This window comes from Zingiber officinale, chromosome 10B (assembly GCF_018446385.1).
Source record: "Zingiber officinale cultivar Zhangliang chromosome 10B, Zo_v1.1, whole genome shotgun sequence".
In the NCBI taxonomy this organism is placed as follows: Eukaryota; Viridiplantae; Streptophyta; class Magnoliopsida; order Zingiberales; family Zingiberaceae; genus Zingiber; species Zingiber officinale.
In genome coordinates, this window is record NC_056005.1 from 22,419,354 (window position 1) to 22,439,051 (window position 19,698).

General features: G+C 41.4%; 3 protein-coding genes and 1 long non-coding RNA gene across 5 annotated transcripts; 1 reads left to right on the top strand and 3 right to left on the bottom strand.

Moving 5' to 3' along the window:
• The first annotated feature begins 1,418 nt into the window (after positions 1 to 1,418).
• Positions 1,419 to 3,072, top strand: LOC122029009 (glucan endo-1,3-beta-glucosidase 8-like). Its single transcript, XM_042587973.1, has 2 exons — positions 1,419 to 1,774; positions 1,870 to 3,072. The coding sequence occupies exons 1-2, from the start codon at positions 1,419 to 1,421 to the stop codon at positions 2,987 to 2,989; spliced, it is 1,476 nt and encodes a 491-aa protein (XP_042443907.1). The 3' UTR covers positions 2,990 to 3,072.
• A 417-nt stretch (positions 3,073 to 3,489) lies between these two features.
• Positions 3,490 to 3,974, bottom strand: LOC122029515. The gene is made up of 2 exons (XR_006125086.1): positions 3,840 to 3,974; positions 3,490 to 3,760 (listed from the first exon to the last, which is right to left on the bottom strand). It is a non-coding gene; the product is annotated as an uncharacterized LOC122029515 (long non-coding RNA).
• Positions 3,975 to 4,069: 95 nt separating this feature from the next.
• On the bottom strand, positions 4,070 to 5,556 carry LOC122029513 (putative S-adenosyl-L-methionine-dependent methyltransferase Mjls_1072). The gene is made up of 3 exons (XM_042588525.1): positions 5,430 to 5,556; positions 4,930 to 5,330; positions 4,070 to 4,842 (listed from the first exon to the last, which is right to left on the bottom strand). The coding sequence occupies exons 2-3, from the start codon at positions 5,303 to 5,305 to the stop codon at positions 4,238 to 4,240; spliced, it is 981 nt and encodes a 326-aa protein (XP_042444459.1). The 5' UTR covers positions 5,306 to 5,330; positions 5,430 to 5,556; the 3' UTR covers positions 4,070 to 4,237.
• A 569-nt stretch (positions 5,557 to 6,125) lies between these two features.
• Positions 6,126 to 10,313, bottom strand: LOC122029514. 2 transcript variants are annotated; one of them, XM_042588526.1, is made up of 3 exons: positions 9,863 to 10,311; positions 9,648 to 9,671; positions 6,126 to 6,731 (listed from the first exon to the last, which is right to left on the bottom strand). In XM_042588526.1, exons 1-3 carry the CDS (start codon positions 10,083 to 10,085, stop codon positions 6,421 to 6,423), a joined length of 558 nt encoding a protein of 185 aa, XP_042444460.1. In that variant the 5' UTR covers positions 10,086 to 10,311; the 3' UTR covers positions 6,126 to 6,420. The 2 variants fall into 2 exon arrangements, with proteins under 2 accessions (XP_042444460.1, XP_042444461.1); XM_042588527.1 differs by lacking the exon at positions 9,648 to 9,671 and having other exon boundaries at positions 9,863 to 10,313.
• Positions 10,314 to 19,698: the final 9,385 nt, after the last annotated feature.

Here is a 19,698-nt window from a genome sequence, read left to right on the forward strand (position 1 = left end):
CGTCTATCCAACCCCCCTTCAAGCCGGCCGCAAATCCCCCAACAAAGACCTCCCTTTTTATACTACATTTCGTAACTTCCATAATCATCAAACATAAGAGAATGTTGAATGTCAGCATATGTCGGGTGATAGAGGATGTACGATGAACTCCCATTGGATGGAGAAAGGTTTTGCTTCATGCATATGGCAAAGCATTAGAATATTCCTTAACGAACAGACGTTACTCTATGACAAGTGATTGTGATTCTCTGACAACGTTGTCTTCTAATAATAGTCCAATCGGCCTTGAGCTGGCCAAGAATAGACTAGGAGCTATGGAAAGTAGAATGGGGTCTGATCGACATGGAGTTGGCCAAGTGTAGATCGGAAACTACGCAAGGTAGAATGGGGTTTGATCGACATAGAGCCAGCCAGGCGTAGACTGGAAACTAGACAAAGTAGAATGGGGTCCAACCAGCATGGAGTCGACCCGGCATAGACTGGAAACTAAGCAAAGTAGAATAGTGTCCGACCTGCATGGAGCCAGTCGGGCGCATAGTCCTTAACTTTAACTATCACTTTTTCTGTTTTTTGACTGACATATCATCCTGACTGTTGTCCTCATAGTATCCTTGAATCATGTCTTATTCCCCATATTAATTGGGATAAATAAAATATTTTTTAAAAAATCATGCCTTATATTAAAAAATATTTACATGGTTCGCAATTTTATGCTTCAAATACATCATTCAAAATAATTTAAAATTGCATATGCGTTGTTATTCAATGATTGTAAAATTCTTAATTAACTTTACTGAAGTTTGGTTGAAGCAAACCAAAGAATTTAGTTATCTGACACTATATTAGCGATAAATTGGACTCCTAAACATCCTAGTTCAACCATAAAAACCTTAATTGCAATAATTTCCCTAATCAGCCTTTCTAAGAGCTAAATAACTCTTAATAATCAAATAAGTTGGAACTGAAAATTCGATTGAAGCTTAAACTCAAATCAAAGCAAATTTGAATAACTATTTTAATAATATTATTTATTAAAAAGAAACAATATTAAAAAAATAAATAAATAAATAAAGACAGACTGAAGTCTTCTGTTGCTAAGTGCAGGCAGGCAGGCAGTCCCTCTTGGACTTCATTTAAAGTAGAATTTATTTTTCTTGGAAAATAAATAGAAGTTTTTTTAAGAGTGGATTTGTCGAAATCTTTTCTTGGATCTTGACAAGCAAAAAATTATAAATAGATAGATAGATATATCTATCAGTATATCGCAATTCTCTATCCCTCGTCTATTTTCTTCCATCTCTCTGTGTCGCTGGATCTTTCCTCAAACCAGGGGACCTCCCTGTTCTGCGCCACCACCTTCTCTAAAACCTATCCATTCGCCATTTTTATTTTGCCCGCTTCGCATTTCCTTCCACGCCATGGACAGCCCCGCGACCGTGATGTGGACCTACCTCGCGGTGGCCGTGGCCGCGGCCGCATTGGCCTCAGCCTCCACGCCCGTCGTCCCTGGCCTTGGCGTCAACTGGGGCACCATCATGTCCCACCCCATGCTCCCTTCCACCGTCGTGCAAATGATCCAAGACAACGGGATCAAGAAGGTGAAGCTGTTCGACGCCGACGAATGGACGCTCAGCGCCTTCGCCGGCACCAATATCGAGGTCACGATCGCCATCCCCAACAACCAGCTCGCCCGCATGAGCGAAAACTGTAAAAACGCCAAGGAATGGGTCAAGGAGAACGTCACCAAGTATGATCATGGAGGAATCAAAATCAAGTAATTAAACGAGATCTGCTGCTTTTATGTTATCTTGAATCGTTCTTGATTTGCTTATCTTTACATCATAAATGGATCGCTCTGTAATTCTTTAGGTATGTCGCCGTTGGAAACGAACCATTCCTGACCAGTTACAACGGGACTTTCATCAAGACGACGTTTCCGGCGCTGAAGAACATCCAAACGGCCCTCAATGAGGCCGGCGTCGGAGACAGAATCAAGGCTACTGTTCCCCTCAACGCCGACGTCTACAACTCCCCATCCAGCAATCCCGTACCGTCGTCCGGCGACTTCCGTTCCGACATCCACGACCTTATGGTGGACATGGTGCGCTTCATGCACTCCCACGGATCCCCGTTCATGGTCAATATCTACCCCTACCTCAGCCTCAACCTGAACCCCAACTTCCCGGTCGACTACGCCTTCTTCGACGGCGGCGGCCGCTCGATCAGCGACAACAACCACCAGTACACCAACGTGTTCGACGCCAACTTCGACACGCTGGTGTGGGCGCTGAAGAAGGCCGGAGTGGGAGACATGAAGATCGTGGTCGGGGAGGTCGGGTGGCCCACCGACGGCAACGAGTACGCCACCCTCTCCAGCGCCAAGCGTTTCTACGACGGGTTCCTGAAGCGGATGGCCGAGAAGGTGGGGACGCCGTTGCGTCCGGGGCCCATGGAGGCGTACCTCTTCGGCCTCATCGACGAGGACATGAAGAGCATTTTGCCGGGCAACTTCGAGCGCCACTGGGGGATCTTTACCTACGACGGCCGGCCCAAGTTCCCGATGGACCTCTCTGGAAACGGCAACGACAAGTACCTGGTGGGGGCGAAGGGCGTGCAGTACCTACCGGCGCAGTGGTGCGTGCTGAAACCGGAGGTGAAGGACGACTCGCTTGTGGGGACCAACATAGACTACGCCTGCTACAATGCTGACTGCACCTCTCTCGGCTACGGCTCCTCCTGCAACCAACTCGATAACAGGGGAAACACCTCCTATGCCTTCAACATGTACTTCCAGATGCAAGACCAGGACGTTCGGGCGTGCGACTTCGATGGCCTCGCCGTTACCACCACCGTCAATGCCTCGCAAGGCAACTGCCTGTTCCCGATCCAGATAGTTAGCTCGGCGCCGATACCGCTGGCAGTGGCCCATCTCGCTATCGGCAGGGTCGTCCTGGTGGCGATCGTCGCCTGCGCACTTGTGTTCATATGAGCGGAATAGGAGTGATCATGACAGATCGATGTTTCTTGATTGCTGTGGTGGTACTGGTAACATGCATTTCAGAAGAAAATTTTATAACTAGGTTAAAGTTAAGACCATAAAGAAAATTTTTGACACTTTGATCATCAGATTACAGAAAGCTTTGGAACGTGATTTTGCTACAATGACGATCGTACTTTCAATGCAGAATTTACTTTGTTGCTTCATGTGTATGCCTGCGTAACGCTTATGTATACTTCGCTAATTAATTACAAGTTTGAATTTGGGGGATGAACGGAGGGAGGGAGGGAGGGAGAGATGAAAAGAGCGATCGAGACCCCTCTTGATCGAAAGCGTCAAGAAAACAAAAATTAAGCCATTTAAGGGACCTGGAGAGCGACTTCCAGGCCTTCAGAGGCGAATGTTTAAGTGCCATTGCGTAATTAGAGATGATCTCCAACACATTGCATAACGTGCATCTTCAGAATTTGGACATCATCAGACGGGGTAACTAGATCCAAACAGATTTCTACAATCATTCATTATTAGAATGCAAAACATCGGACGTGCACAAGGATTTGAAGCGTAACGAAGAACATGTAGAGATACAAACAAAATTGCAAGTAAAACACAGGATTTCTACAAGCAAGTAAAAAGGGGGGAAAAAGCCAAATTTCATTAATGAAAAACAGATCAGCACACAAGCAGTACGGGTCACCGAAGTAACAACGAAATGCTAGATCCCACAACCAACCGCAACAAGCATTCATAGATCTAAAGTTTCTGGGACGGAAGATACGAGATCATGAACAAATGGGGAGAAAGCAGTAGGTCAAAGGGAGATCGAGAAAGGAAAACGAACCTGGAAGCCATGCTGGAGCGAGACGCACTTTCTCATCTTCGCAGGTCAATAACAGAACGGAGGAGCAGAAATATGGAAATGCTGAAGAAAGTGAGGCGAGTGCTAAAGACGCCGTCATATGCCATGAAGCACACCGCAAGGTTCGCCCAGGGAGTTTAAATAAAGGCGGGCGTTGGGGAGCGATGTTAGGGTTTCCGTCAACTGGAAGTTAGCTTAAGGTCCACGTGGAATTTCTCATCTAATTTGAATTCCAAATTCAAATAGTCATGCAAATATACAATTGTGTTACAGGCTTACAGTCTTGTTTATGCCAAATCTTCTACTTAATTTCCAAGCAAATTTACTAGAAGAGCATTACAAAACCACAAATTTTCTTTTCTGGTTGTATAGAGAGACGATTAATTAGAGGCCTCCACCAGGTACAACCTCCGGCAAGGCGTTCCGTCGTCAGGGTCGATCTCCATGGACCTAGGCAACCTCCTTAGCTTATGGAACAGGTTCTGGGAGTCACTCAGCAACCCAAAGTGGGCATCAGGGTCTCCAATTTGGGATAGCTTGACCTGTCCGTATCCCATACTGGACAGCAAATGATCTGGCCAATCACTGTAGAATTGGAAGGTGGAGTCCGAGAGCGAAACGGAGGATTTGTTCATGAAGTCCGCGAGCAGGACGCTGTGTGTGGAGGTGCAACCGGCGGCGATGGCCTCCAGGACTTGCATGGCAAGGAGGTGAGGGAGGTAGTAGAGAATGCCTTCCAGCACCCACACTGTTTGCCTCTCAGGCAGGTATCCACTCTTCTGTAGCTTCTCGATCCAGTCTCCTTCTCTGAGGTCTGCTGCCACTCTGATCAACGACTTAGCTCGCATCGAAATCTGGTGCTCTTTGGACGACACCATCACTTCCTTGAGCAGAGATGCCTTGACCTGCAACAGCTCCGGGAAGTCGACCTCGAACACGATGCTTTCCTTGAGGCAGTTCAACCTGTAAGCTCTCGCATCCATCCCTGTCAGTTGTAAGGTCTTAAGCTTGCGCTGAGGAATTCATTTATTTCTAGAAATGACTCGTTCCGTTCGATCCATTTCACACTGACCTGCACCAAGCAGAACAACTTGAGCAGGCCTGGTGACGAAGGAGTCGATGGCGGCTTCCAGCCGGGAATCGAACCACAAAGTTCGGACCGCAAGAATGACGCCGGAAATTTCCTGGGCATTGTTGAGCTTGTCCTGCCTCATCTTCTCGTAGAGGCTCCTGAGGTAGCTCTCCCCTGCTAACACAGCGGCAATGGGGTCATGCACAGCGTGGCTCCACAAGGCCCGGCCGGCCGCGGTCTGGCAGGCGCTGCGCCGGAGGAAGTCCCACTCCTGCTCGATCGTCGCGTGCAGCGAGCGGACTGCGTCGGACGTCAGCACGTCGGACAGTTGCAGCTCCTCCAGCCATGCAGGGGAGCTGTTCCCTTCTTGCGACATGGTGCGCGAGAAGCAAATGTTGGGACTGATGCATAGGTGTAGAGGTATGAAGGTGAGTGGAGTGGAGAAGATAAGGAAAGAGAGCCACACACATTTATAGTAAAGGGGAAGTGCAAATCAAAACCTTGTTTACGAGCTTGGATATGTATCATCGTTGGCTTGGATATTGACCACCCATTATTGGAGGCATGGGAGCTTCCAAGTCCCAGAGGCAGCTAAGGTTGATTGGAATACGTACTTGCTTTTGGCTGGCTCGGCCCGATCTCTAATTGAAATGTTGCTTTTGACATCGAAGAGGATGGGAAGCCGATCTCTAGTTGAAATGTTGCTTTTGACATCGAAGAGGATGGGAAGCTATCAGGATGACAAGCGGGCTCCCTTATCGACAGGTCTGGGATTGGCAGAAGGTAGTGGTTGGCTTTCGTTTTCCAGTAGCCAGAGCCCCATGTGAGAAAACAGAGAGACGAAAAGCAGACAAATTGACACGTCTGTTTAGGGCTGTGAGAGGACCATTTAATCTGATTTAGAAGGTTCAGATTTATTCCATTGGAGTAAAAAGGTGAAACCCCCACCTCCAAGGCCCTCATCGATCGGACCCACAGTCATTATGAGGGAGATAAATCGTAGCACCCGAGCTAATATGGGACGGACCAGGTGAAATACAGGGATAGGAGATTTATTCCTCCGTTGTCACTGAGTTTCGACCCGATGACCTCATTACAGTAACTTTCGCCCCATGCCATCTCGGATGACCCACGGTTCAGATTTATTCCATGACTCTGGCGTGGCAGTGATGTGTTTGTGGCATATGCAGACTTGATTTGCTCTAAATTATATTGAGAAAACAAATAGCATTGCCAAACATCATGCCTCTAATTAAGAGGTACCATTTTTTTTAATACAACAAAAGGACACAAAAGCGTCTTGCGAGGCAGACGGTATGTAGCAGGATGTTATTCTGCGTATGGATTAAAATCGTTGTCATAAATATGAAACGAATTTTCACTAGTGCACTTCCCTTTGAGGAGCAAATCTAGTATGGACAACTTGGAAGATTGCTTCGGAGGCAGCTAGAAAGATACATTTGGTTCACCAGGAAATGGAACGTGATATCATTAATAAGCATGAGCATTTTTCCATCCTCGCCTCCGAGCTCTCTGCTCCCACATAGCGGTTAGTTTCTTTTGTTGCAGTAGTGCTGCCTCCGCCCTCTCTCGGGCTTCCTCACAAGTATCCATCCCTGAACTGCACTTGTCGGCTTCTTTTTGATATTGTGAAGCCATCTTCTTTGCCTCGAGCAATGTAACATCGGCACGATGTTGAGCTTCAGTTGCCTGTTCTTCTTTCAACTTCAATTCTTCAGCAAGAAGGTCTCTGAAATTCTTATCCATTTCTTCACTGACCTCTGGATCATGTTTTGCACAATCTGCAACAAAGGAATTGAGCAAAAGTAAAAAAAAAAAAAAGGCTTCTCAGAATAGGGAAAGAACAGCAAACATAATGAAAACAATGTTCAGTGACATAATCGTGCATCATGATTAGTGAGCATGATAGTATTATTTAATCATGCATTACATAATCAGCTTGAAGTGGCTAACAGCACATGATACACCTGAAAGCATTTAACTGTGACTTAATTCTTACTGGCACAACCACAGAGTAGTTGAAGTGCCAACAAAAAGCTCCACTAAACATGTTCCTATAGCACATGAAATAACGGTAAAAATTCTCTTTGCAAGAAGTATATTTCTCTCAGATGCATATGCTTATTACTCAGGTCCTCTTAAAAGGGGTCAATTCAGAAATTTTCTTTTACCAATGGAAGCTACAAGTTTGCACCAATTAATCATCGGTATAATAATCGGTACCGCACATAGCCTAAGTTGTGGAGGAATGATTAGAATGAAAAGTGATAAGTATATTACATAAAAATGGATAGTTTGTGTGGGTAGCACCTTGCAGATGATTGCTTGTCTGCTATTGCATTTTCATACCTATCAAACAGTCACTGTATAGAATCTGAGACCAGGTGTAGTTTGCATTCAATTTTGAAAAATACATAAAACCTATTCAGAAAGTAATATATAATTTGGATGACAAGAATGCCGAATACACATGCAGCAACATATCCATAGTGGTTGCTCACCATTGCAAAAGCCACACACGTAGTACCAAACAATCTAGGCAACTTTTATGAACATTGTCATAATCATCCTCATTGAGTCATGCCTATTGCAAAAGTTGTTGCCATGTGATCAAAAGGTCACGAGTTCGAATCCTGGAAACAGCCTCTTGCAAAAAGCAGGGTAAAGCTGCGTACAATGGATCCTTCCCCAGGACCCTACATGGCGGGAGCTTCGTGCACCGGACTGCCCTGTATTGAGTCATGCCTATCCAAATTATTTTATGGTTGAGTACATGAGTCCTATCTCTCCATGGCTTCTACGAAAGGCAATCCCACTTGTATTTTTCAAATTAGTTAAATCATTTTTATTAGATTGATATGTTTTTGGTCAACCTTTACCTCTTGTACTATCCACTTTAATATATTTGAGTCTTGTAACTATAATCTATTGGTCATCTTTACACACGTTCTCAACCTATTTTATGGTGGAACAACTCCTAAATGCTCTGATTATTAGCATTTTCCCCTTGTTAATCGATCCACACATCCATCATAAAATTCTCATCTTTGTTACATAAACATTTTGTAGGTGTAATGTCCTAAAAGTCCAATAAACCATAAACTACAATGGGCTGTGACACAGTCTGATAAGATTTGCTTTTTAGTCTAAATGGGAGACATGAGGATTAGAAATGCTGAATAATGACGTCCCATAATGTGTTTTAACCTATTTGAGAATATCTTGAGATTAAAGAATATGTTGAAGATCCAAGATGAAGTGAGCTCAAATTTCTCTTTACCAACAGAAGCATATAAATTAGAGTTCAAGATCTTTTTGGTAGGTGGTTGGATATGTTACTTGGACTCTTAGTCTACACTCTATCATACCTGTGTCAAATTCAGCCACTAACACTCATGTTTACAGTATTACTGACCATGTGTAAAACTTTTTAAAAGTTCAATGCATCCTAGATCTATACCTATGTAGGATACTCGAACCTAAATAAGATAGGTGGATAGCAAGAACTCTTACATAGAGTTTGGAGACTCATAGCTGATGGGGTGAAAGAAAACAAAAATAAGATAGATAGTAAATTCTATAACAGCCAGTTTAATAGTTGACCGACTCTTGCAGAAGGTTTATCGGTAACTATTATGGTCATGCATGATTTTAGTTGTTTGGGATGAAAGGACAAGGAAAAGGAAGAGCTTTGGAATTTAATCCCAAATTTGACACGGTATGTATCAAAATCAGTAGATGAATGCAATAATAATTGTAATGTAGGTTTTTACTAAGCTATAAGGTACCGGAATTTGAGGTATAGGAAAAAAGGCTTAAAAAGATAGAAATGAAAAGCCATAGCAATTTACAATTATTCTTATCCTATACCAACCATCTTGATGCTTTGATTTTCCTGAAATTTTTTCGAAGTATCTTCATAGTGATGACATCTTGATCAATCTACATCCTCAAGCATGTCTATAATTAAATTGCTCTAATTGGAAACTTCTTAAATGAAAAATATTTCATAACATAGTCTTAAGTAACTCCCTTTTGCAACATCAAAATTCCATCAAATTAATTGTCCTTCTAATCTCCTTTAGATTGTTCTTTAATTCTTCCACTCAAAATGGTCAACACGTTTAGGCAATTCACATAACATGTAGCCAATGGATTTGTATGGATGTGCAACAAATAAAATCCAAAGTGGTTTGATATATTGTAATTCTATCATTCTAACCACTCCCAAGGAACAATAATGGTGCATCTCAAAGACGCTAGATTATAGTTAGAAACACATTCAGTCCAGAATAAAAAAATTCAGCATGATACACCTATCTTGTTTCTCTTCTTAAACTGGTGTACTACAGAAACAGAGCATAGCATAAACACTCTAAATCACGTAAGATACCCATTAATTAATTTTTTTTCTTTTCTATTTTTAGCAATGTGACACGTTTTGAACTCCTAGGACAGATTTATCTGCCACCAAAAAAAAAAAGAGTAATAAAACACTCAACAGTCACCGTCTTAACATAAGATTATCAAATTTATGTTCATCTATTTTAGAAGTTATTAGAAATAGGCTGTAAGAGTAATTACTTAGATTATACTCGAATCCACGATTCTCAATGATTTCAACTACTCAATATTAAATGTACATTTATAAAGCAATTAAAGATCAGGGATGGAAAGCATATAAGTATATAACTAACCTGTGAAGGACACGTTGATCAACTCTGCAAATAGAAAAATATTACTCAGAACTTTAGAACACAAAAAATCCACAATCCTAATGTCACTAACAGATTCTGAAACAAAAAAGAGGGGATCCTAAGATCCAAGAGGGAAGATGCGCCAGATCGTCGTCAGATCTGGTCGAGAAAGGCTGGAGGAAAAATAAAGCGAATGCGGAGGGTGGAGGGAGAACCTTCAGGAACGGAGAGGAGGGGCTGAGCGGAGCAATCGCAAGCGGCGCAAGGAGGGCAGGAGGAGGAGCTGCCGAGGGCTTCGGCAATGTGCCAGTAGAGCGGGGGGCCTACGATGTACCCGGCGAGGCCCAGGGCCATTGAAACCAGAACGATTTTCACCAGGGAAGGGCTGATTCCGCCTCCTAGGTCGCTGCTGCCGCCGAGAGGGGTGCCCCCGGCCATTTACCTTGGCTCGCTTATACGGTCCGGCGCTAACTCCGCGTGGAGACAGAGCCAGAGGAAAAGAGGCAAAGGAAGATAGGAAAAGAGGATGATAGGAGGAGGCTGCTAGCGGCGCCAGAGTCAGGGAAGCGTCCGGTTGCCGTCGGCAGGCAGTAACCAGTGCGGCAGCGTCAATCGCAGTTTGTGTGATAAAGAGCGTGATAAAGAGAGTTGCGACGAAACAGGTAGATGGAGTTTTTCTGTAATATTTTAGTGGTAGTACACCGAACCGTTTCCACCGAGCAAAGAACAGAACCCCAGCCACGTGACTGTGGTTCCCAGCTATCCGAATGAAATAGTAAAATTTTGAAACTTCTAAAAAAAAAAAATATTAGACAAAAATATATTGTTTTTCCACTAGCAGAACACAACTAAAATTGGTTTAAATCTATAGCATTTATAATTTGTTAGGGGTGAAATTATGATCTAAATGATGCAGTGATGATGAGGGGGCCAAACAACATAGATTGATATGAGCAAAATTTAATTTTGGTCAAGCGGCTATTCCACTTGGTATAGTATCAAGCCTTGCAAAGTGAAATTTCTGTCGAGCAAACACATGCACAGGAGTAGCGAGGTTCTGGTCGACTAGACAGGACACCAGAGCGGCGAAGTTCCAGTCGAGCGGCCAACCCGCTCGGCCTAGTAATGCACTCCCTCTGATATCCATCGACATCCTTTTGGGAATTGGTGTCGCCGACACCAGGCATGGACAGCCAGAAGATCGTACAGCGGAACCTTCCACTGTGACTTCAGAGATATGTTTGGCCTGTTAAGATACTATGTCAGGGACACTTTACTGACAAGTCTTTTCAAGGAAAACTTTAGGAAGCATGCTTGTCTTGGGAAGCGTGCACATACGCCACAGGAGCTCTATATAAGGAGGGTCCAAGCATCGGCGGAGATACACAATACGCGAGACAGTGTGCTCTCTACTGTTCATTTTTTTCTCCGCCTTCTATTTCATCGTCGATGACTGACTTAAGCATTGGAGGGTCAACACCGGAGACCCCTTCCCTGACTCGACACTAACATCATCTGTGTTGTATATCAGAGTGGAGTCCACATGTAATCAATAGGAGCGACACATTCCCAACTTTCTATCTTTTTAATTTTAGGATAGGATAATTATAGTGATATTGTGACAATACTTGCGAAAATATAGAGGAGAAAATTATAATATTAAAACTATTCACAATTTTTTAAAACATAGTGAAGTAAATAAATTTATTTCTATATTAAATATTTTTAATTATATTTACTTTTAGTTGTAAAATATTTTGTTTTATCTCAGCTGGTGAATTTTAGCAAATTAAATGATTTGCTCTAACCGATTTAGGTAGACTAAATGAGTTAATCTGATCAAATGGATCAACTGGACCTCGTGAATAAATCAGATCAATTGGACGTCGTGAATAGATTATATTGATGTAGCTAGGGTTGCCACAATTGATATAGCTACGGTGAATTCGATTGGGTCGTCGCCCTCTTCTTCGTCCTTGTGTGGTGTGATACCCTCCAAGGGTCCCATTAGGCCATGACCCTTCCAGTTCACTCAGCTATAGTGATTCCTAGACGAGGAAGAATCCACTTCCAAGCAAGCCCGCCTTCTGCGATTTCAATCTCTGACATTTCCTGACAAATACAGTGTCAATCCTAGCAAGACAGCCTACTCCTAAGACGACAGTTGGCTAACTACCTTATTTGGCCGGAGGTACCGCCCAATTGTTGTCATCCCTGGCTTCCTACCTCACTCTGTGCACCCAGCCAACTGGCAGTGCTTCGCTTGTGCCGTTGTCTACATGGCTGACGCAGCAATCTACAGGTCACACGGGCAGTTCACGTGGAGATTATTTTTCATCAACGTCCGACAACAGTAAGTGACGGTATGATTTTTTGCTCGTGCGTAGAGACTTTTTTTCCTAGCGCTCCCACAATCAATCCTTCTTCTTTCAGCTCCAAACTAACTTGATTGTTAGAGAGACCCCACCGTCCACACCGACATCGGCTAACGTGCTTTGACCCATAGAAGATCGAGGCCCGAGCGATCGAAGAACCAATACCGCCTCAGCTTTGAGGAGAGAAGGAAAGGCGGGGCTCGAGCGTACCGAAGGAGCGCCACAACATACCAAATGAGTCGATTGGATTCAATGAGTTAGATGTGTTAGAATAGTTAAGTGAGTTGAGTTAATTTGATTAATCAATTCAGTTTGTCAAGTCAACAAATCGGCTTGATTAGGCAGGCCATCGAGTAGACCAATCGAGTTGAATATGCAAAATAGGGAAATCAAGCACAAATCCATGGATTGATCGATTTGGGCGAGTCAAGATAGGGTATGCTGATCAATGTAAGTTGATAGGCAAGGCAAGTGTTGATTGGTTAAGGTGATCTAGGCAGACCAAAAAAGTGTTAGACTTGACTAATCAAATCAAGCCCTCTAACTCCCACAATTAGCTCAAATAAGAAAACACAAAAATACATTTTCTTATCTATATACTAAATCTAAGAGAATATTTTCCTATAAAGTGTTGAGTGAGTGTATATTTGGGAACACAATTATATAATCACTCCTTATGCTTTGTGCTTAACTTATATTTTTTATACCTTCTTCTCAGTTTTGCACCAAAAAAAAAAAAATCTAGGATTTTATAGGATTAAAAATAATGGTCATTATATTTGTTTTAGTAAAAATAAGATATTTTTTGAAAAAAAAAATAAAACTATTTTATTCATTCATTCAACTTTTGTCCTCTTAAAAAAGGTCAAGCGAATCGAGTAGACTAATCACATAGAAAATATATATACATATTCATATGCATTAAATATAAAAACACATTTTCTAAAAGAAATCAAAATTATTTTGACATATAGACGACGGCTCATAAAAGAATTCACAGTCAGATAAAATAACATAGTAGAAGCATATAGATTGTACATGTAGATTTTTCCTCTTCATATTCAAGTTGTCAAACGTGGCCTGGTGCTTCCTTTTCCTCTTCATTCATGTTCAAGTTCTCAAACATTGCCTGGTCCTTCCTTCCTCGCAACTACTTCAGGCGGGGCCATCGGAGCGGCGTAGACGGCGGCACGGGCCTCCTCCCTCCCTTTGGCTCTGCCAAGGAGGAAGCACCCGAATCCAAGCAAGACGGTGAAGAGAATGAAAGGAAGAGAGAGGACGAGAACAAACCCCATTCCCAAGCCAATTACTCTTCTCACCAGACTGCGGCAAGTTATGCGTCACCACTGTAGTTGTAGGTTGGCGTCAACAAGCAGCGAGTGGATAGAGCAGGAAGGTTGAGTGGAGTTTAAATAGGGCGAAGAGTAATGTCACATGCCTCTCGCTGTGCTCGCAGGCCAATAATTCTCCCGAACGTTATGCAACGGTCGAATTCAATAAAGAATGACCGCCTATTGATTTGTTAAATGTAACAATGCCGATAAATAATATCTGACTATAAAGAAAGACAGACTTATCTTAGAGGTACTTAGAGTTGCACAAGTACGCTCTCGTTTCCTCCATTTATCAATACAAGCTTCGGTTGATCCTTGATTAATACATAAAGGGATTTTACGGGTGCCCAATTGATTAAAAAATAATATATTCATTATAATGGGATAAAGATCAATTTTTAACAGAACATATATTCTTGGAGAAAAACTCCTTCCATCCTAAGTCACTTAGTGGTCGACTGTGAACTCACTCCATGATTTATCTCCCTTCAAATAAATTAACGATGGACTATGCGGGCACATGAAATGAGCATAATTATATTTTACTACAATTTATTAATATATAAAGGGTCCCTACGAGAATACTCAGTTGGCTAGAGGATGACAAATTTGTCACAATATAGTAGGGATCAATTTCCAGCAGGCGCATGCCCTTTGAAAAAAAACTCCCCCCATCTCCTAACCACTTGGCGGTCGGCTATAAGTTGATCTTGTGATTTATCTCACTTTGCATAATCTAAAAACAGACTGTGAGGGATGTTAGGATGAAAGTAATCATCTTTTGCTACAATTGATTAATACATAAAGTGTTAGAGTGTATACTGAAAGCCTAAGCTTTTGTAAATATTTATTTTGAATAAAGAATCACATTTTGTCAAATTATCTACATTTATTTGTAGTTGCTCAATTAATTTATATTGTAAATAACATAGTATGTAGTGTCACATACAGAAGATAATGTTATCAGTATCTTATAAATTATAAATAGTAGCTCACGATCAAGATGGAAAGGAACAAACCATTGGAAGGTCGTAGTGTAATTAGGTATTAGTTTATCTTAACTATATAATTACACTAGTACACTTAGAGTGTATTGAGTATGACCATTAGAGGTCGTTTCTTTTATACTGACTTTATAAAGGAACAAAGATCTCGGTTATTATGGAAGTGTGTGCTCTTAATCCTAATATAATAACAAGCACATATATTTGATATTTATTTCTTTAATTTATCAATGGGTGAGATTTAGTTTGATAAATCAATAAGCCCGATGAGTTGGGAAATGATATCATTTATAGTGTGTGTTGTTGATTATAAAAGGAAACTGTGTCCTAGAAATCTAGGTTGAGAATGTCCCCAAGAGAAACTCATAAGGATTGTCATGTTAAACCCTGCAGGTGGACTTAGTCCGACATGATGATAAGGTTGAGTGGTACTACTCTTGGACTAAGATATTAATTAAGTGAGTTGTTAGTAACTCATTTAATTAGTGGGCATTCATTATCTTAAACACAGGGAGACTAACATACTCATAATAAGAAGGAGCCCAAAAATGTAATTTGGGATTGGTGCGATAGTTCAATAATAGTTCTCTAGTGGAATGAATTATTATTGATAAAATTAAGTTGTTGTTCGGGGCGAACACGGGATGCTTAATTTTATCGGGAGACCAAAACCAATTCCTCCTCTCGGTCCCTATCATAGCCTCTTAATTATAGAGTACTATACCCACCTATATCCACTTTCGTACCCATCTAAAAGGGGTCGGCCAAGCCTTGCTTGGCCAAGCAAGGGGCCGACCAAACCATGTTTAGATGGGAATGATTGTGGCCGGCCCAAGCATGGGTTCAATCTATGTGTGGTCGGCCATTAAAAATAGAAAAGGAATTTTAATTTTAAAATTTTTCTTATGTGGAATACTACATGATTTAAAAGAGAATTTAAAAATTAAAATATTTTCTTTTATAAGATTCTACAAAAGATTAAGAGAAGAGTTAAATCTCTTTCCTTATTTGTAGATTAAAAGGTTGATTTTAATTTTGGTAAAAAGTTTCCTTATTTATAAATCATCCACATGTTGAAAAGATAAATTTTAAAATTATAGAAATTTCCTTTTATAACATCAACCATGAAGGGATTATTAAAGAGAAATTTTATTTTAAAATTTTTCCGGAAGTAAATTAGGAAGCTTTAATTTTTCTAGCGAAAAATTTCCTTATTTGCTTGTTTTGATGTGGCCGGCCATATGCATTAAGAAAAGGATTTTAATTTTAATTAATTAAAATTTTCCTTTTCAATGGCAAAAGAATTAAGGAAGGTTTTATTAAATTTTCCTTATTTGCCAAGGTTAAGGATTATAAAAGAGGGGGTTTGGGTGCCTTCAAGAGACACAACCTCTATTCTATTTCTCCCTCTTTTCTTCCTTGGTGTGGTCGGCCTCTTCCTTTTTCTCTTCTCTCCATCTTTGTGGTCGAACCTCCTCTTCCTTTTGGAGATCAAGTGGTGGCCGGATCCTAGCTTGGAGAACAAGAAGAGGAAGCTTGCATCCCTTGGAGCTTGGTTGGTTGAAAACGTTCTTCATCCTTAGGAGGTTTTGTGCTTGGCCGAAACTTGAAGGAAGAAGAAGAAGGTGCTAGGTGGTTCTTGTCTCAGAAGATCGTTGCCCACACAACGTCCGAGATTAGAAGAGCAATACGGTAGAAGATCAAGAGGTCATTATCTTCAAAGAAAGGTATAACTAATAATTATTTTCCGCATCATGTTAGTTTTGTTTCTTTGTAAAAATACCAAATACAAGAGGCATGCGATTCTAGTTTTTCAAATTAGTTTTCGAAGTTGTGTTCTTTTGTTTTTTCTTTTTCTTGTGATTTGATTGTTCTTAGTGGTTAACCTAGGGTTACTATGGGAAGGTTAGATATTTAATTTCCTTAAAAGGCTTTGTCTAGTCAGTGGTGGTTGCTCCCATATCCAAGAAGGTCAAGTGTCTCGCCATGCAATACTCGAAGCCGATTTTGGAAATAGATATTTAATTATCTTCGTGACCTAGGTGATTTGGATCGAACGTGTTAAGTTCTGCAGGAGATCTAAGTCTAAACCTAAAAGAACAAATAAGTTAAACTTAGGATCAAACGTGTTAAGTTCCGCAGGCAGTCCAAATTTAATTTAAAAGAACACATGGTAGCTAGGAAAAGGTTCAGACCTTTGTACAAAATTTTTATACAGTGGAACCATTAGGCTTTCCGAGTAGCAACCAACATAAAGGACCTTAGGGCATAACTAAGATGGTAACCATGGGGTGGTAGACTTGATCCATTGAGCAAAAGTCAAATCTCAGCAAAATCAAGAATATACCCTCCTCATAAGGTCATCTATAGTTTCTTAATTTACCTCTCTATATATGATCATGAGACCAACTGTGTGGTGATTTATCTCCTCCGTGTTGGCCTTGGGACGGGTTGGCGGGGACGCTGGGGGCGAGCATATTCACCTTTTGCCACCATGAGACCAACTGTGTGGGACGTCTAGGGTCAACACACGACCTTTTGTCACATTGATTAATACACAAAGGAGACAAATCAAAAGAGCTTTTTAGATTTTATAAATCATCTAAGGACATTTTTTTTAAAAAAAAATCAAATGGATACTCCTTCCGTGATTTTATTTTGAAATGATCCTTTAACCTAACACTATTGTAGGAGCTACAAGGTAGCTACTATCACGTGTAGAAGTCACCCAATAGATGTTATAACTTATTTAGGGTGAGTAAAGATTTAGGATTTATACTATGTATAAACTATCTAGTAGCTGTTAAAACGTATTTAATGTAAGTTTAAAATTTAGGATATCTACACACTATTATATTAAAATGTTATTTATTAGGTTAATTAAAATTATTTAAACTTTATCAAAAGACCTTTAAAATAATTGTACAAGTTATTTTGATATAATAATGTTCACATATACTAAACCCTAAACTCACACTAACAATGTGATAACAGCTACTGTAGCTTTTACACTACATATCGTAGTAGCTACCGAGAAGCTTCTGTTGGTGCAGTTAGCACTGATGATCAAATTCAGGTTTTGATGTATAATAAAAAAGTTAAAGTTAGATGTTGTATTTTAATTCACTTATCAAATGTGCAGCACTGAAAGATTTGATAAGGACCAGACATCAGGCTGAAGTCTAGTCGAGTTAGGGAGGACCAGACGATTGGCAAGAAGTCCAGCTGAATCAGTGAGGACTAGACAGCTGGCAAGAAGTCCAGTCAGGTCAGGAAGGATCAGACTGTTGGAGCAATCTGGGTACCCTAAGTTTTGATATTTGGGCAAAGGTTTAAGTTAGGTTTATTGTTATATTTGATATGCATTGTGAGTGTGCAGGATACAGGTACAACAAGGAAAGTTCAAGTGTGATTTTGACAAAGGAGGAAAGTCCAAGGATGAGTCTTGGTGGTGTAAGTCCAAGCATGTAGTCTTGGCAACGTAAGTCCAAGTGTGGTTTGGCAATGGATGAAATCCGATGGCAAAGGAAGACTCGACAATAATGACAAGGCCGATGGAAGCTCTAGAAGGCAAGACGTGAAGGATGGAGAGATATCCAAAGGACGCAAGGCTGATGGAGGAGGCTAGAAGGTTAGGTCTAGGTTGGTCGGGCGAGGACGAGTGCTGAGTGAATATACTCGGGGGTTAAATCCTAAGATTAGGATTTACTGTAGCAATATTGTAGCAGTACTATAGCAGTACTGTAACAGTCGACTGGTAGTTTCATCAGTCGACTGGTGCAGTCAACTAGGAGCGAACAGAGAGCTAGTATCGAGCCGTTGGGCTATAACGGTCGAATTTCCACAGAGGGCAGTCGATTGATGGTTTTGGTAGTCGACTGGTAGGCGGAATTTTCAACCCGTGACCTATATAACAAAGACTTGGGAGCTTGGTTGAGGTTGATGAAATAGAGGTGGTTAACCCCTATTAATAGTCTACCTATGCCCTAGCGTCTCAAGTGTTCTTGTGAGAGTTGTGGTGAGGTTTCTCCACCTACAAGGAGCTACGTGAGCTAGTTGGAGTTTACCGGGGAGTCATCCACCGACGGATCGGGATCATCCACCTTACGGACAGCCGTGGAGTAGGAACTCTAATCTCCGAACCACGTTAAATGATCGTGTAGCTTGGTTTGCTTTTCTTGTCTTGTATTTAGATTAGCTTTCTACCTGTTTGTTTGTATTTCCGTTGCGTAACTAACAAGTGTAGGAGGAAGCGATCGATTTGGGTGAGACGCTATTCACCCCCTCTAGCGGACGTCAAGGTCCCAACAAGTGGTATCAGAGCTAGGTGGGCTCTTGTTGGACTAATCGCCAAGAGAGCGGCTAGAGGAAGAAGATGGAGTCGGAGGGACCTCTCGGATGTGACATCCGAATCCCACCTCCATACGAGCGCGAGGACTTCAACTATTGGAGGAAGCACATGGAGATGTGGTTCCAAATGAATTGGAACCAATGGATTACATTGGAGGAACCGTTTAAAGCTCCAACGGACAAAAAGAGAAAGTGTCTCCGACCTCGATATTGGACTGAGGAGCAAAGGGAGCAATTGGAAACCGACAAGGAGGTAACTAGAGTTTTAATTAATTTATTACCTCCTAATGCGATATTGAATGTAGGTGAATACGAGAATTCAAGTGACCTTTGGAAAAAAGATAATTGTGCTTCATGAGAGTCCTACACAAATCCAAGAAGAGGAGGAGCCCAAGGAGAAGGGCTCATTGGTCCAAGAGGAGAAGGACCAATTGGATATTGACACGTGTTCAACATCTGAGGAGGAGAAGGAAGATGAGGAGGTATCATCTACATCTTCAAGGGAGGAAGAAATGGAACCGTCCACATCTTCTAGTGAAAAGGAAGAAGAGCAATCCAAGGAAGAGGAGATCTTGGAAGCTCAACCCTCCACCTCAACTACCAAGAAGAGCAAAAATGACCACATCAAATGCTTTGAGTGTGGTAAGATGGGGCACTACAAGAGTAGGTGTCCTTGGCTCAAGAAGGTAAACCCTAAACTCACTAAAGTTAATTTAGAAACTAATGTGAGTTGTAGGAAGAAGAAAGAGAAGAAGCACATTAGATGCTTTACATGTGGTGAGTGGGGTCACTACCACACAAACTGCCCAAGGAGAGGAGAGCTCAAGAAATTGGTGCACTTGAAGAAATGGGAAAAGAAGAGGAGCACAAGTTAAGGGGGAGTTTCAAAGGTAAAAGGGAAGGTAATCCCTATTTTCAAGTTTAAACCAAGTTCAAATTCCTTTATGCTTGTTAGGAATATTAAAAATTATGTACTTATGCATAATTA